Genomic DNA, 15,478 nt, shown 5'->3' with positions numbered 1-15,478 from the left:
CCCAAACCTGCAGAGCTGTCTGGTGGACCGGGACCTCGCAAGCTCCTCCCCTTCTGGACCTTCAGGGTCCAGACCAAGAGAGGCTAAACCTCCATGTTCATGGTCCTGCTGCTTCAAGAGCCTTGGAGCTCTACCTTGGAGCTCCGCCGGCGCTCTGCTTTATCTCCTCCTGCCATGACAGCATGGGCCAGGTGTGGACAACCCGCCCCCTTGGCGTTTGTTGACATGAACATTGACCTTGGTCTGCCTGGGCATCAGGAAGCAGGTCACAGCTTGTTCTCTGTCCCGCCGGAACAAAATGGTTTAATGTCATCTTCTCGTTATTTATTTTCCAGCTATTTTTTTCCCGAACATCAAACCAATCAGACCTCAGATAATCTCTGCGGCTGCAATCAAAAGGCCCCTGGGTTATAATCCGATTTGCATGAACTTGAAGTGGCTGAGGAAGGAGCACCATGTCGCCATCTGCTGCCTTGCCAAGCAACACCAGGTACTCCCTGCGGGTAATGGCGGCGGCGTTCCGACTCTGGTGACTCGCCCTCCGAACGGTGAGTTCTGCTCCGCGGTTCCTCTCCACATTCGAGTTGAATTATTCTGACCTAGACGTCACAGACCAGGAGCTGTGAAGAAGAGCAGGATGTCCCTCACGTCGGTCTTCATGGAAGATGGGTCAGAAGGTTTGAATTACCATTTAGGAGCTAACGTCATCACATTCTAAATTCCTTCGGCTGACTAAGAATCCAGAATGTGCCAAAGTTCAAAAAAATCTTTGCAGGAAGCTGAAACCAACCACAAAATACTTTTTGGAAGATTCAATGCGATTAGAAATAGAAATGGTGTGATATAATAGTCTTTGGCAAACAGTGCGTTGCGGCTCACTGCTCATTATGGTGATGTACAAAACACAGGAAATGCACTCACCGATCGGCAGGCCACCCTGAATTCAGCTTTATTGTCAATTTCTTGACATTTATCGGACATACAGCTCAATGGAGAGGATTTTTCTCATTTTCCCACGGTGACAGGAAATTAACTAAATAATAGTAGAGTGCACAGTAACATTAAAGTGCACAATACACTTAATCTAGTGGTGCTGAGGTGAAAGAATGATGTAGATTTACAGCATAAAAACATGAACTGTATAAATATATGGAATTTGAAGATCGAGTATCAGCAGAGTTCCTCCTACCTTGAGGCCTTCGCCCATTGAAATGTTCTGCAGAATGAACGAGCTCCTCCAACGTTCAACAGCGACATAAGTAGATTGCAGGTTGTTGGTGTTGACGAAGCTGGATCCTCCAAAGATCTGGCCAAAGATCTTGAGGTGAACAGGAGCTGGAGGTGCTCTGGGACGGCTCTGGTGTGTTTGGTCTTTGGCTCCAACATGACTCAGCATAAATCTGTCGGTACGTCTTTGAGGAATCCGTACTTGCTGAGAAGCCACGCCGTGCTCCTGCTGAGCAGATCAGCACGCTCTTTGAAAACACACTTCTCCAAATACCCCAGGAGAACATCTAGATTCATGGCACAAGGCGTTTCTAGTTCTTTTGGGGTTGTTCTGTCAAAGCTGTCTGCGAAAATCTGAAAACGCACTTATTCAAGTGAGTCACTGAGATTTAAGTGGTTTCTTCTTGTAGTTTCAGGCAAGAGAACATGGAGAACCCACACAGAGAGAACCTAGAGTGAAAATGGAGAACCCAGGCAGGAGCAAGGAGAACGTGGAGATTCCACACCGAGGGAACCAAGGCAGGAGGACCTGGAGGAAACCCAGGTGGGAGGTCACAGTTGTCATGTTACTTGTCATGTTATTACCATATTTCTGAAAAGTGAATAACAGTGAAATTTTCATTGTTGGCTCATTACGGAGAAGGAATCCAGCTGGGTCGGAGCCGAGTGGAGAACATGTTCCCCCTTACCTGCAGCTTCCCTTCTCCTGAGAAAAACCCAGGAGGTCAAAGGTGACGCCTGGCTAGCCTATGCTAATGCTAATCTGCGACCGCTGAGAAATGAATTGATCCGCTTCCCCCCCTTCCTTATTTTAATTTGAAAGGGGATTATCAGCCACATCCTCCTCTGGGCCAGAGGGGGGTTATCCGGGCCGAGACATCCCCGTGAGGCGTCTCAACTCAGATTGGACGCCTAATCTGATTACGGCGACCTGGAAATCGCACAGGATTGCGTTTTTCTTTTCCCGCCAACCTCTCAGCGTTTGAAAATAGATAAATAAATTAATTATTTTTATGTTCCTTTCGGGACTGAAACAATCCAAGCGGCGAGGAATCAGAGAAAGGACATCGGCGGCGTAATCTGAACAAGGCCCGCGCGGCCTAATCTGAGGAGCGGTCAGCCAAACACTGCACACAGTTCACGGCGGGATTTAAAGAGCTCTCAGTAGATTGGCGAGTGTGTGTGTGTGTGTGTGTGTGTGTGTGTGTGTGTGTGCTCCTGGACCCAGCGCTGGGATGATGTAACTCCAGCGGGGTGATTGGGGTGGGGAGGGGGGCGAGAAAGACAGGATTTTTTTTTTTTTTTTTTTTTAAGCAAAGGGTTAAGATTACACCGGCCATGTGCCCTGGATCACATGACCTTCTGGTCACGGCCTTTTTTTTGAGCTATGTTTCCCAAAATGGAATGGGGAAAAAAACAACAGATGGGGGAGAAAGAAAAAAAAAAAAAAAGGGAAGAAAACTTGAACCATGGATGACATCACTTCTCTTCAAATCCTTCACCATCTTTAGCATTAGATTTGTTTAGATTTCCTTGTTATTCCACATTTACAACAAGTTATAACATTTATAAAATTGATAACAATTATTACAAATTCATAATAAAAAATGAAGCATTTCTTAACCACGGCTTTTGGCTTCAAAGGTGTTTTTCTTTCTTATCGTGTCACTCCGATGACGTCGCATTCATAACCTGAAGTGTCAGCGAGAAGCTATACTTCCCAATAAATGAATTATTCGATAAAGTCCGATCAGAATTGTCCAAATTGTTTTAAAATAAATATTCATATTCACCAAAATTTGTGAAATTTATTCTTAAATCATAGTTTCTTCTGTTCTTTTCTAGGCGCTCCATGCAAATGCTTGCGCTCCCCGATGAAGCCTCGCGAGTTCCGGCCCTCACAAAGTGAGAGAATCTGAAAAGGAGTGTGGATAAGCTCCGCCTCCATCGATCAGGGAGTGTTTACAATTCAGGTATGCCAGATACATCGATCGCGATCTACCGGTCGATCGCAAAGGTAGTGTGGATAGATCTCATGGCAATAAAATTTAGACGTCAGTTTATTATCCTTACTATGAAATTTTGCACTTGACTGTCAGTCGTTCTGTCCAGTCTGACATTATCTGACACAGGCGTCACTGCGCATGTCCACAAAACGGCGCGTCTAGCAGGCTAGCGAGTTAGCCTCCAATGTATGTGTTCTCAATTTATTGGTATAAAAATGGGTCGGGGACCGAGCTGGACCGAGTCAAAAGACTAAAACGTATCACTTCCATACGGAATGGGAGGTGGACTGTTTTTAGCTATGTAATTTTCTAATTGCATTTGCCTCATCTGCCGGTCTGCCATTGCTATACCGAAAAAGGGAAATGTGGAGCGGGATTTTCAGACCGTTTATAAAAACTACGACACCGAGTTCCTTCCGAAAAGTGAGCAGAGAAGGAGAAAAGTGAAGGAATTAAAATCCCAGCTGTCAGGACAGCAGTCATTTTTCTCACAGCTAACTTCAAATATGCTGCTGACTCCATTCACATTATCAGAATAAGGTATTTACCAAAAAAGTACTCTGTTGTATTGTGCCATAAGGGTTCAAAGATTCACAAATATGCATTGTGTTAAGTATACTCAGTAGATGTATAAATATATATACTGTATAAATTTAGAATTTGTAGTGGAGGTAGATCATTTTCACATGGTCATTTGAAAAGTAGCTCACAAGGTTAAAAAGTGTGGGCATCCCTGGTTTACATCATGCCGGATTACGGAGACACTGTTTCCATAGCGATCAGCAGTGTCCCTCACACTCCAGGTAAAAATAGCACTGTCCACTTCCAGCTAAACACCTTTCTCCGCCATATTGGATTATCAATCCATCCCCCATCTCACACACACACACACACACACACACACACACACACACATGCAGGGTTATTACCGCCTGCGATGGATTGATAGCTGGATGGATGGAGGCACTGTCCATCCTATGTCCACTCTACCAGAGGCCAGAGGCCTGTGGTTGCTATGGCAACCGGAGAGAAGCACGAGTCCATCGGCATAACGCCCATCAGCTGATTTTAATAGATTAATGTATTTGTTTTTTTTAATCTTTTCGGCTGAGACGTAAAACATTTTAAAACTAAATTTGTATCTTCACCATGTCTGTGCTTTTATTATTGAATTGTTTGTCCGAAGTTTTCCTTTCAACCTCCTCAAAGATTTTGGTAATTTCCATCATTTCTAGGGTTTTTTTTTTTGCTCATTTTAAAATGTTTTGTTTTTCTTTATCATTTGGTACGAACTTCAGGAAGAAGAATAAAGAAAAATTCTTTATAAAGATTTTATTACCTATAAGCAGTTTTGGGTTTTTTTGCAATTTTTAATAAGTATTTTGTTTTTGAAAACTCTCGTAAAAACCCTTTCCTGCTCCTTGATTATTTTTCCTGACATATCTCGGTGTCGCATATTGAAACCCACTTTGCTTCCTGTAGAGATTCTCACGTAAGGCTGCGGTGGTTTGGTGACAGAGGTCATGTGACCTGTGAGTCGCTGTCAGGCGTCCGTCACACGACGAACCCATATATTTAGACGGGTTATTTCGGCTACATAGATCCATACAGATATGAGTGTTTGCCCGTGACCGCAGACTAGGCGTTCAGGCTAACATTTTCAAGACTTATTTATTAGTTTAATTTGAGGGATTCCTGAAAGTCGGTAGAGAAACTTTATCTTTATAAATGAAATAAATAAATAATATATCTCATGTTTATAGGTGTTAAAAAAATCAGCAAAAAGAAAAAATCTGAAATTTGGTTTGACTTTTCTTCTATTAAATATGTTTTTCATCTCAGTTTCTGTAAATGGCTGGTCATGTGACATTTCTGTGTTGGCCAATCAGACAGTTATACTGAATATATCATCAACTGGTTCTGCTGAGTCCTGCAAAACTCCCTCCCTCCTTCCTTCCTCCTCCAGGCTGGAGCTGTAACCCAACACCTGATGCTCAGAGCCAAACCAGATGTGGAAAGAATGAAGGGCCCCGCCTCCTCGGCCCTGGGAGCCTGTAGCCACTTCCTCATTCTGCCACCATAAAGCGAGCAGGCCAGCCGCTGTCGTCCCAGCACTCAGTCAGCAACTCGCCCGCCGAACTCCTCGAGCCAGAGCAGGAGATCTGCTGCAGGAAGACACATTTTCTTCTCCAAGACCACCATCCCGAGCGGTGCCCAAACGGGATCCACCTGAAAGACGACGAAGAGCAGAAGATCAGGAGAGCAGAGACGAGTGAGTGGAGCAACCACTGTTTATTTCTGATCTTTTTTTTCAGATCATTTGATTTTAAAGTAGCCTTTTCTAATATTTTGGGTTTTTTTTTATATTTATTTCTGTTTAGTTATTTTATTTTTTTTGTATTTATTCATTTTTTTAGTCTTTTTTTTTTGGACCAGTGGTATTCAACAGGAGAGTCCACTAATCCACAACCTCAAGTGGCGATTGGTTCTGAAAGAGTTGCTATGCTGATGTGTGCATTGTTTGTTGGGAATGGGATCGATGTCAGTCGTTATGCTAATGTGTGCGTAGTTGCTCCGCAAAGACATTGAATTGGGTCAGTGTGCTAACGTTTTACGGGAACCTGCCTGAGCTGGAATCTGTGACCAGTCTATCAGAACTCAAGAAGGGAGGAGGAACGTCTGTGAGGAGCTAAACAAGGTCCAGATGCCAACGTGAGACGAGACAACAGAAGAAGTTCTCTTTCCGTCACGAATGCAAACTGATTTTTCTAAAGAGCGCTTCGCTCACAGCTCAAGGCTAGCCTATTAGCCTCTTAGCCTACAGCTCTTCCTGCACCCAAAGAGAAGGACACCCCTCCTATCTCTGCTGTGCAAACAGGCCATTTCTAACATTTATCTCGGAGACATCACTTTGGTTTTTCTGTATGCAGACGATATTATCATAATCAGTGTCAACTGTCGCCGTGGGTTTTAGACAAGTATCAACCGTTGTTCCGGCTGTGACCACCAGGGGAAGCTCAAAAACTTATGGTCTTTGAAACCTCCAGGAGGTGTGTGTGTTAGTTTCTGGGAAGCGTCTGGGATTTATCAGCAACATCACCGTCCAGCTAGATAACATCAACAAACCACCAGGGGGCGACAAAAGCCCAACATATCACCTCTGACTGGGTCACTCCGAAACAAAAAAGGATTTAATACACTGTGGGCAGTTCTTCAGGCCTGCAGCCAATCGGTGCAGAGTTTACAGTTAAAACACATTTCTGCAGGCTCATGGTAGGGGATAAACAATACTCAGCACATCCTGGAAGGTCCATGAGTCACTTTTAGTGTTTGAATCAGGAGCCTGGAAAAAACTTCTTTGGATGAGTTATTAAACATGCTTGTGTGTGTGTGTGTGTGTCAGCAGGATGCTGCGCTGTGTGTTCTTGCTGCTGCTGGCCTCGGCGGCCCTGGCCCACCTGGATATGGCTCACCTGGACGCTGACTGGGAGCAGTGGAAGCTCACACACAGGAAGGAGTACAACGGTTTGGTCAGTGTCCACACACACACCTCTGGGGTTATTTCTTTTTAATTTTTAATATTTTTTTATTTTATTTCACCTACTTTTTAATTTTATTTATCTGAGATTGATCTGTCAGAGAAATCAGAGACATCGTATCAAATCATTCTGCATGTATTTATTTATTTATTTATTTATTTTGTTTTTCATTCATTTTGGATGGGTTGAATGAGTGATTAAACATGCTTGTGTGTGCTTGTGTGTGTGGTTACAAACACACACACACATTTTAACTCCCCGTCTTGGTTCTCGAGTCTTTTTATCAATGGGCTCATGTTCGGGGAAAGGAGCCGCCATCCGCCTATGATGGGTTGTTTCACTTCCTGTGTCAGTGGCGGCAGCTACAGCTACAAGATGACTAAGGAGGCAAGAAGGAGGGCAAACAGAAGGATACCTCCCTCTCTGTTTGTTTATGGACGGCCGCAGAACCCCCTCTTCTCTGGGCGCTCTCTGATTGTCCGCTCCTCCTTGACTCTGACTTCCTGATCGTCTCCAGGCGCCTCAAACCGCCGAAATATTGGATTCAATGTGGTTTATTTCTAGACAAGCAGTCTTTCCTCAGAAACCAATCAACTTTGTCAGTGTAGTGGTGGTGCTACACTGGGTGATTGGACCGTGAGCATCTGAGGGAGGGGCTTAGCAAACTGTCAATCATATTTCAGAGGTTTCCTTCACACTCGTTGGGGCGGTTGTGTTTAAATCAGATAAAACAATGAATGGTGGGGACAGTGGGCCTCCAGGACGCTGGTGCCGATGATTCCCTCCGTTGTTTTCACAACCGTTGCGGCTGATATCACAATGGTAGAAATTAAGCTTAAACTGTAAGGGACTTTAGCGCTCTTAGGTTTCCTCAACTAGAAGAGGTGTTCTTGAGCCTTTTTCCATACCTGTGACACAGTCACCCCAGGAAACTGAATTTTGTAGCCCTCCCAACCACCTCACCCCCGTTGCAGAGTTGAGGAGGGATGGAAGGGCCTGACTTGATGAATTCCACGATCACTATCATATTGATGAGCCCAGGTGCCTTGGTGGTGTTGGCAAATTTGGCAATGAGGTATTGATGAGGAGGGTGCTCACCAAATCTGACATACTGTGAGCGGTTTGTTGGGAAGTCCAAAAACCCTGTTTATGTTCTTATGGTTCTTTGTGATACATTCAAGTGCCATCAGCTGGTTCAACTAATCACGTCATCCTTGGCTGTCGGAATTCATTCAAAATTTGCCCCATTCACCGGCTCCTCCACCCTCCCCCCGTCCATCGGGTTTACTTTCAGTTCCAGTTCTAGGTAATTTCCAGGAAAAGATGACAGAGTGAACTTCCTGAACAGATGTTCTCCTGTGGCCAGAGGCTGCCCATTGTGTGTGTGTGTGTGTGTGTGTGTGTGTGTGTGTGCGCGTGTATGCACGCTCCAGTTTTGTGTTTCACTTAATTATTTTAACTTTGTTTCCTGTCTGATGTTTGGAACTTCAGTTTTCGACACAGCAGCTAAAAAATTAGGCGTACATCATTGCCAGCAATTTAAGTCTAAAAAAAATTGAAATAAAATTATCTTTACATTTCATAAAACCCATCCTGAAATATCTTGAAACGAACACATTCCTCATTCAGTCTGAGTTTGAAAATGTTCATCTGCCTCTTTCTTTGTTTTTCCTGATGTCGGACTCCTTCCTTTCCATGGCAACGTGGGTTGTTCTCCATGGCAATCTGGGCTCCTCTCCGTGACGGCGTGGACTCCCAGGGCGAGGAGGAGATCCGGCGGGCCGTCTGGGAGAAGAACACGCTCATGATCGAGGCCCACAACCAGGAGGCAGCGCTGGGGATGCACTCATACGAGCTGGGCATGAACCACCTGGGAGACATGGTGAGACAGTGACTGGATGGAGGTCTGTGATTGGTCCATGCTCGGCCCCGGCGCCCCACATATGATTGGCTCTGGGATTATAGATCGTCGTAGATGATGAATGAATGGACGGGTCAGAAAAAGTGATTTTCTTCAGACGATCCCGATGCTGTGGTTGACCTCTGACCTCTGACCTTCTCTTCGCCTCCAGACATCAGAGGAGGTGTCTGAGAAGATGATGGGCCTGCTGGTCCCAGACAGCCTGGACCCCAGCCGGGTGGCCGAGCTGGACCTGGAGGGACCCCTCCCCAAGTCCATCGACTACCGGAAGAAGGGCATGGTGACATCGGTGAAGGACCAGGTGAGGGTCAGGAACCTACGAATCTACGAACATATTCACTATCCCTCCTTTGTACCAAATCTCAGTCTGGCTTCTCTGACCTTTACTCCAAAACATCTAACATGTTCTGTCCCTCTGATAGACTCTTTCCTGATCCTATCCATCCTGGTCACTCCCAAAGAGAATCTCAACATCTTCATCTCTGCAACCTCTAGCTCTGCCTGCTGTCTTTTCGTCATTGTAACTGTTTCTAGGCCATACAGCGTCGCCAGTCTCACCACTGCCTTGTACACCTTTCCTTTCATTAAACACACAAATCTACTAATCCAGATAAAATCTGATTTAAACAACCCCAAGCCAGATGAATGAATACGTTTTTACGTAGAAGTACAAATAAACATTACAACTAAATATTGATAGATATAAAGTATGTAATAATGTAATGGGAGTAAGACCTTATAACTGTCATTATAACTGACATAATTACATGATTAATCATCATTTTAATCATTTAGAAAATAATAATGTTGGTTATTATTGCTTCTTGTATTAGAATGATTATTGCTTTTGCTATTATAAGCGTATAATTGTGGTGATGTTGATAATAATATATTGCATTATAATATATTGTAAAGAATGTATGATAATGTATTATTGATAGAATCACTTAACTGATTATCATTATTATTACTATGATAATTGGAATAACTAGCAGAATAAATCTTATATTATAGCAACATTTGGTTAATATGATTCCAATAATAATGTATACAACTAATATCTATTTATTCAATTTTTTTTTAAATAGCCTGAAAACTGAATTGGATTTGAAATGTTTCTGAAGACCAAACATGAAATGGGTCAAACTGAAAAATGAATATGTAGATATAAAACAATGAGGTCAAATAAAATTGATCGCAAGTTCATTAAAATATAAATTAAGTGTATTATTAGTGATGAAAATCAGCTAATATCTATACTGAGGTGGAATTAGTAGTGATTGATCGATTGACTGGATATTGATATCACAGCTGGTCCAGTCACATGACCTGCCACAGGAAGCAGCTCCTGGCCAATTCCACAAACAGGAAATGGACCTGATAAGCGAACATAACCTGTCATTAACGAGGCTGCGCCGCATTTATGTAAACAAGGTCGTCAGGACGTGTGTGTGTGTCTGTGTCTGTGTGAGTGTGTTGGTCAGCATCTGGGTTTCCTGCTAATGATGTCATGCATCTGATGAAAGAGTACGACCCTCAGGGCAACTCACGGTGTGTGTGTGTGTGTGTGTGTGTGTGTGTGTGTGTGTGTGTGTGTGTGTGTGTGTGTGTGTGTGTGTGTGTGTGTGTGTGTGTGTGTGTGTGTGTGTGTGTGTGTGTGTGTGTGTGTGTGTGTGTGTGTGTGTGTGTGTGTGTGTGTGTGTGATAGAACAGAATACTTTCTGAAAACAAAAAGTAGTTTAAAATTTGCGTCAGCAGCACTTTGTCTTATTGTGGCACCTACTGCCCAGCAGACGGTCTCCACAGCCAATCCACCTTCTCCATCCACCCATTTTCTCTGTATCCTCCTCTCTCACACCAACTACCTTCATATCTTCTCTCATTATGTCCATAAATCTTCTCTTTGGTCTTCCTTGAGATCTCCTGCCTGGCAGTACCAATTCCAGCATCCGTCTACTAATATATTCTCTATCCCTCCGCTGTACATGACCCAACCATCTCAGTCTGGCTTCTCTAACCTTCTCACCAAAACATCTAACATGTGCTGTTCCTCTGATGGACTCATTTCTGATCCTATCCATCCTGATCATGCTTAAATAAAACCTAAGCATCTTCATCTCTGTGACCTCCAGCTCTGCTTTTTTCCAACTGTTCCAACCTGCTCGAACACATTTCTTTACATCTTCTCCTCTTTCTCCATTGCTCTGGACTGTTGACCCTAAGTATTTATATCTTCTTCATCTCTACTCACTGTTACCTGACTGCTCCTTTTGGGTTCCTCTCATTCACACTCATGTATTCAGTCTTGCTTCTGCTAACCTTCATTCCTCTCCTGAGCATACCTCCACCTCTGTAGATGTTCCTCCACCTGCTCTTACTAAATATCACAATGTCATCTGCAAACGTCATATTCCATGGTGATTCCTGTCAGCCTGTCCATCACCACTGCAAACAAAGAGCTCAGAGCTGACCCCTGATGCAGTCACACCTCCACCTTGAACTTCTCTGTTGCACCTACAGCACACCTCACCACTGTCTCACAACTAGCATACATAAAAATAACAATAAATTCTATTTAAGACGCCTTACTTGACACTCAAGGACATCATACAGACATATACAAAACAACAGATTTATAAGTGGAAGTGGTAAAAAAAACATAAATATGGAATTGAAATCCCTGGAGATGTTGCCAAGGGGAAGGCCATAGTTCCCTTCTCTGCACCCGCTCGTAACGTTTTTCTAGCTCCACAAAGGTACAATGCAGCTCCCCCGACCTTCTCTGTTCTTCTCTACCAGCATTCTTAAGGCAAATCCTGCAGCTGTAGTACTCTTTCTATGCACGAACCCACGCTGCTGCTCACAGTATGATAATAACTTTGCATGTATATATATTTCATATTCTTCTCATGTGAACCAGCATCAGCATTTACTTATGAATACCACTTCTAATACTAGGACTACTACTACTACTGTGCAAACAACTGCGATGACTACTACTACTGCTATCAGTACTACCACTACTAACAATTATAACAATAACAATCCTAATCAATGTTCAATCTTATTTCATTTTACGTAATACTGTAATTTCTTGATGAGGTCGTTGGATGCTTGCCGTCTCTGCTGGAGATCCTGGGTATGGTGGCTCCTCTGATCTCATCTGTGCTCCGCTTCCTCCTCTTCTTAAATAATGCAGGCAGGCGTTGGTGCTTCATCTGCTGCGCCTTCTCCTCCCCTTCCTCGTCCTATGACGCCTCGCAACCACTTAGATGTTCCTGGTGTTTGTGGAGTGAAAGAAAATGTCTCCCAGCATGGCAAGGATGTAAACATCCACAACCTGATGTAGATGTGGTATAGACAACGAATGAGTGAATAACAGCAAAAGTCTGGACTAAGTCTATGACTTTAATTAATAATGATCACAATAATTATAATGATCAAACTACTACTTCTTACAATGATATTATCTCCTCCTCTACTGATGAAGAATCACTTATTTTGTGTGATTTAATTGTAACCAGGTGGTTGATGCAGTCAGTGTCGCCCTCTGGTGGCCAGAAAGCAGAATGCAGGCATCTCCTCATCTTGGAGTATCTGATAATCTTTGGCCGTCAACTCCTCTTCCTCTTCCTCTTCCTCGTCCTCCCAGGGCTCCTGCGGCTCCTGCTGGGCTTTCAGCTCTGCTGGCGCCCTGGAGGGTCAGCTGTCCAAGACCACTGGCCTCCTGCGGGATCTGAGCCCTCAGAACTTGGTGGATTGCGTAAAGGAGAATGATGGCTGTGGCGGCGGCTACATGACCAACGCCTTCGAGTACGTGATGACCAACGGTGGCATCGACTCTGAGGAGGCGTACCCCTACATCGGCGAGGTGAGGCCGTCACCATGGCGATGTTAAGATGTTAAACCTGCAGACGCTGAAGAACCCCGCCCTGAAGAGGGTTCTGGAGCTCATGTTCTCCTACCAGGGTTCTCCATGTTCACCTGTATGGGTTCTCTGTCCAGATGGTTATTAGAAATCACAGGAGTGACTCCTGACTCTTCATGGAAGTGGTCCGGTCATGTGACTCAGTCACCTGACCTGCGATTAAGTTCCATTTTTATTATGAACTGCTGCCTCCGCAAAGAACTTCCTCCTTATTATATTTTATTTCCAAGAATATGCAAAAAAATGTCTTATAATTTCACTTCTATTCCAACAAAAAAGTGGTTTTAAAATATGAAACCATTTTTATTGTCATTTTTTTCTCTCCAAGAAAACAAATATAAATGTTCCTAGAAATAAAATCAGTAAAAAGACATCTAATAGAAAAACTCCACCCACCCACCTGTGTCCCCCCGCAGGACGAGACATGCCGCTACAACGCGTCTGGGATGGCGGCACAGTGCCGGGGCTACCAGGTGGTGCCGGTGGGGAACGAGCACGCCCTCGCCGTGGCGCTCTTCAAGGTCGGCCCCGTGTCCGTGGGCATCGACGCCGGACTCAGCAGCTTCCAGTTCTACAAGAAAGGTTTGAGTCACTGCTACTAGTTAACGCTCATCCCTGCTTAAACAAAACAATACAACTTACCAACCCTCTGGATACGACTACAGGGTAGTGAGAAGTTAGCTAAGTTTAGCTAAGATGAATTCGCTTTAGTTATTTTTTTTAGCTTTCGGTTTGATTTAATTTAGTTTCCTTTTTTTCCATTATCAATTTATTAGTCAGTGTCATCAGTGGCCCAGGGTCCAGTCTACTTCTTGCACTCATGTGCGGTCTGTAGGTCCAGTGATTGGCCAAAAGCCTCCGGGTCGCCCCAAACAATGAGTTGACTCTTTTGTCCAACATGGACATTTATCTTTGATGAGGAAGTGTTTGTCCCTGTCCCGTTCAGGCGTGTACTACGACCCAAGCTGTGACAAGGACAACATCAACCACGCTGTGCTGGCGGTGGGCTTTGGCGTCACCCCCAGGGGCAAAAAGTACTGGATTGTCAAGAACAGGTGAAAAGTCTGGTGGGCGGTCACCGTGGAGACGCGTGTTGTCAGCGCAACTCACATTGTTTCCATCTCTCCGCAGCTGGAGTGAATCCTGGGGCAACAAGGGCTATGTCCTGATGGCACGCAACCGCGGCAACCTCTGTGGCATTGCCAACCTGGCCAGCTACCCCCTCATGTGAAATCTGTGTGTGTGTGTGTGTGTTTGTTTGTGTGTGTTTGTGTGAGCCAGAGAGAGGGAGCGGGAGACAGAGTGCTCGTGGCTAGCAGGTATGTTGTAGCGCGCCAAGCCAAAATTGCAATAAAAAAGTTGCAATTTTAGCTGTGAGCAGAGGAGGTAGCAACTCCAAGAAATACTAAAGCAGCTCTGCAGGCGAGTTGCTAATGTACATTTTAACTTGGCAGTATAATTAGCATCATGTCGGTAATGTTATTGTTGTTTTTTTTATTGTTTTTGTGATATTGTTTCTGGGGGGGGGGGGGGGTCCACTTGCGTGGACATACCACAGAGACACTAGTGCTGCTGCTTACACACAGTTGTTAGAATGCACCAAGTGAGGCCAGCTGCTACCCGCAAGCATCACCTTTGCGTGTGTGTAGACAGACACGACATCATCGTGGAAATGACCAAATCTGGTGCATCTCACGACCTGTTTTGATTGGCAGGAAACATTGCTGGCCGACGTTCCTTCCTGTCCAGTCAGAAGTTTCGGTTGAATGTCTTGTCCTTGTTTTTGTGGCTGGCAGTGCTACACAACATCATTTCAAGGCTCTGGTTTCTGAAGCTTTTAAAAAGAAATAAAAATAAAATGAATGTTTTTGCATGGCTGGGGCTAATGACCGTTGTGATAGTCAACATCGACTAATGTAATGACTAGTTTGATCAGCTTGGCTCGATGCCAAGATAACTCCACCTGCTGAAGCTTGCTAGCTACTAGCATGGGAGCTTATTACGATACCAGGCCAGTGCGATAGGTCAGTTTTGGCTCGTTCAATCAGTCACTTTGGCCCTTTGGACCTTTCATTTCACATTAACATAGCTGCAGCTGCTTCACCCTCTGTTCCCGGTCACGACTGGACATGTTCGGAAAGTTAATCTAAGACCTGGGAAAAGTACGATTTCTCACTCCAAGCTACTTCAGTCGGCCATGATGGAACACTGTGTAGCATGGTATCGCTTGCTGAGGGATACAGACAACGAGGCGACCCATCGACTACTAAGCTAGTCATTTATCTATTTTCATGACGGCTGTTCGAGTTGTTGCCCCCTTTGTGACATGGCGGCCTTTGTGGCCCCTAGATTCCTCTGCCGGCCAGCTGCGGAGCTCCCTTCAGCACTTTTCCAATGATTTAACAGAAGAAAAACAAATTGTGAAAATTGTGTTTTCCTTTTTTCTATGAAATAAAAATAACAATGAATGCATCCATTTCAGTGGTTCTCGAACTATTTACTCCAAAATACAACCTCAGAAAATACTTTGCTCTGCATGTGCAATGACAGAAAATGCCCTATTCTCCAAGCGCCACCTTGGAAATATCAAGTCTTTCCAAGGCTTCTTCATACAATACCATCGTTACTCTCTCTGTTTTTACCTGTACTTGGTCGCTTACCTGTTCTCCCCTCTAAGGAAACTTGGTTTCAATCCCTATCTGTTTGGAGTTCTGTGTCTGGGTGTGGGTCCAACCTCTGAACCAAAACGCTATCAATACCATGATAGTACAACGGAAACGCCTTGCTCACTTTCCAACTGGTCTCCTGGACAAAGTATGTCCTCCTTCCTTCCCTGCACCATGTCTCTACTTTTTCT

At 44.3% G+C, this 15,478-nt stretch overlaps 1 protein-coding gene across 2 annotated transcripts; it reads left to right on the top strand.

The window, feature by feature from the left end:
• Nucleotides 1-5,292: 5,292 nt before the first annotated feature.
• Nucleotides 5,293-15,097, top strand: ctsk (cathepsin K). Of its 2 annotated transcripts, none has more exons than XM_086153843.1 (8): nucleotides 5,293-5,505; nucleotides 6,640-6,763; nucleotides 8,532-8,654; nucleotides 8,845-8,994; nucleotides 12,346-12,564; nucleotides 13,038-13,203; nucleotides 13,568-13,676; nucleotides 13,753-15,097. In XM_086153843.1, exons 2-8 carry the CDS (start codon nucleotides 6,641-6,643, stop codon nucleotides 13,850-13,852), a joined length of 990 nt encoding a protein of 329 aa, XP_086009969.1. In that variant the 5' UTR covers nucleotides 5,293-5,505; nucleotide 6,640; the 3' UTR covers nucleotides 13,853-15,097. The 2 variants fall into 2 exon arrangements, with proteins under 2 accessions (XP_086009969.1, XP_086009970.1); XM_086153844.1 differs by having other exon boundaries at nucleotides 6,637-6,763.
• Nucleotides 15,098-15,478: the final 381 nt, after the last annotated feature.

This window comes from Fistularia commersonii, chromosome 10 (assembly GCF_037954325.1).
Source record: "Fistularia commersonii isolate RoL2024-O1a breed Wild chromosome 10, RoL_Fcom_v1.0, whole genome shotgun sequence".
Classification (NCBI taxonomy): domain Eukaryota; kingdom Metazoa; phylum Chordata; class Actinopteri; order Syngnathiformes; family Fistulariidae; genus Fistularia; species Fistularia commersonii.
This window is presented reverse-complemented; position numbering and strand designations above follow the sequence as displayed.

Coding starts and splice junctions, on each gene's coding strand:
- ctsk (XM_086153843.1), top strand. CDS start 6,641: ATGCTGCGCTGTGTGTTCTTGCTGCTGCTGGCCTCGGCGGCCCTGGCC. Junction 12,565..13,037: donor CGTACCCCTACATCGGCGAG/GTGAGGCCGTCA, acceptor GTCCCCCCGCAG/GACGAGACATGCCGCTACAA. Junction 13,204..13,567: donor CTTCCAGTTCTACAAGAAAG/GTTTGAGTCACT, acceptor TGTCCCGTTCAG/GCGTGTACTACGACCCAAGC.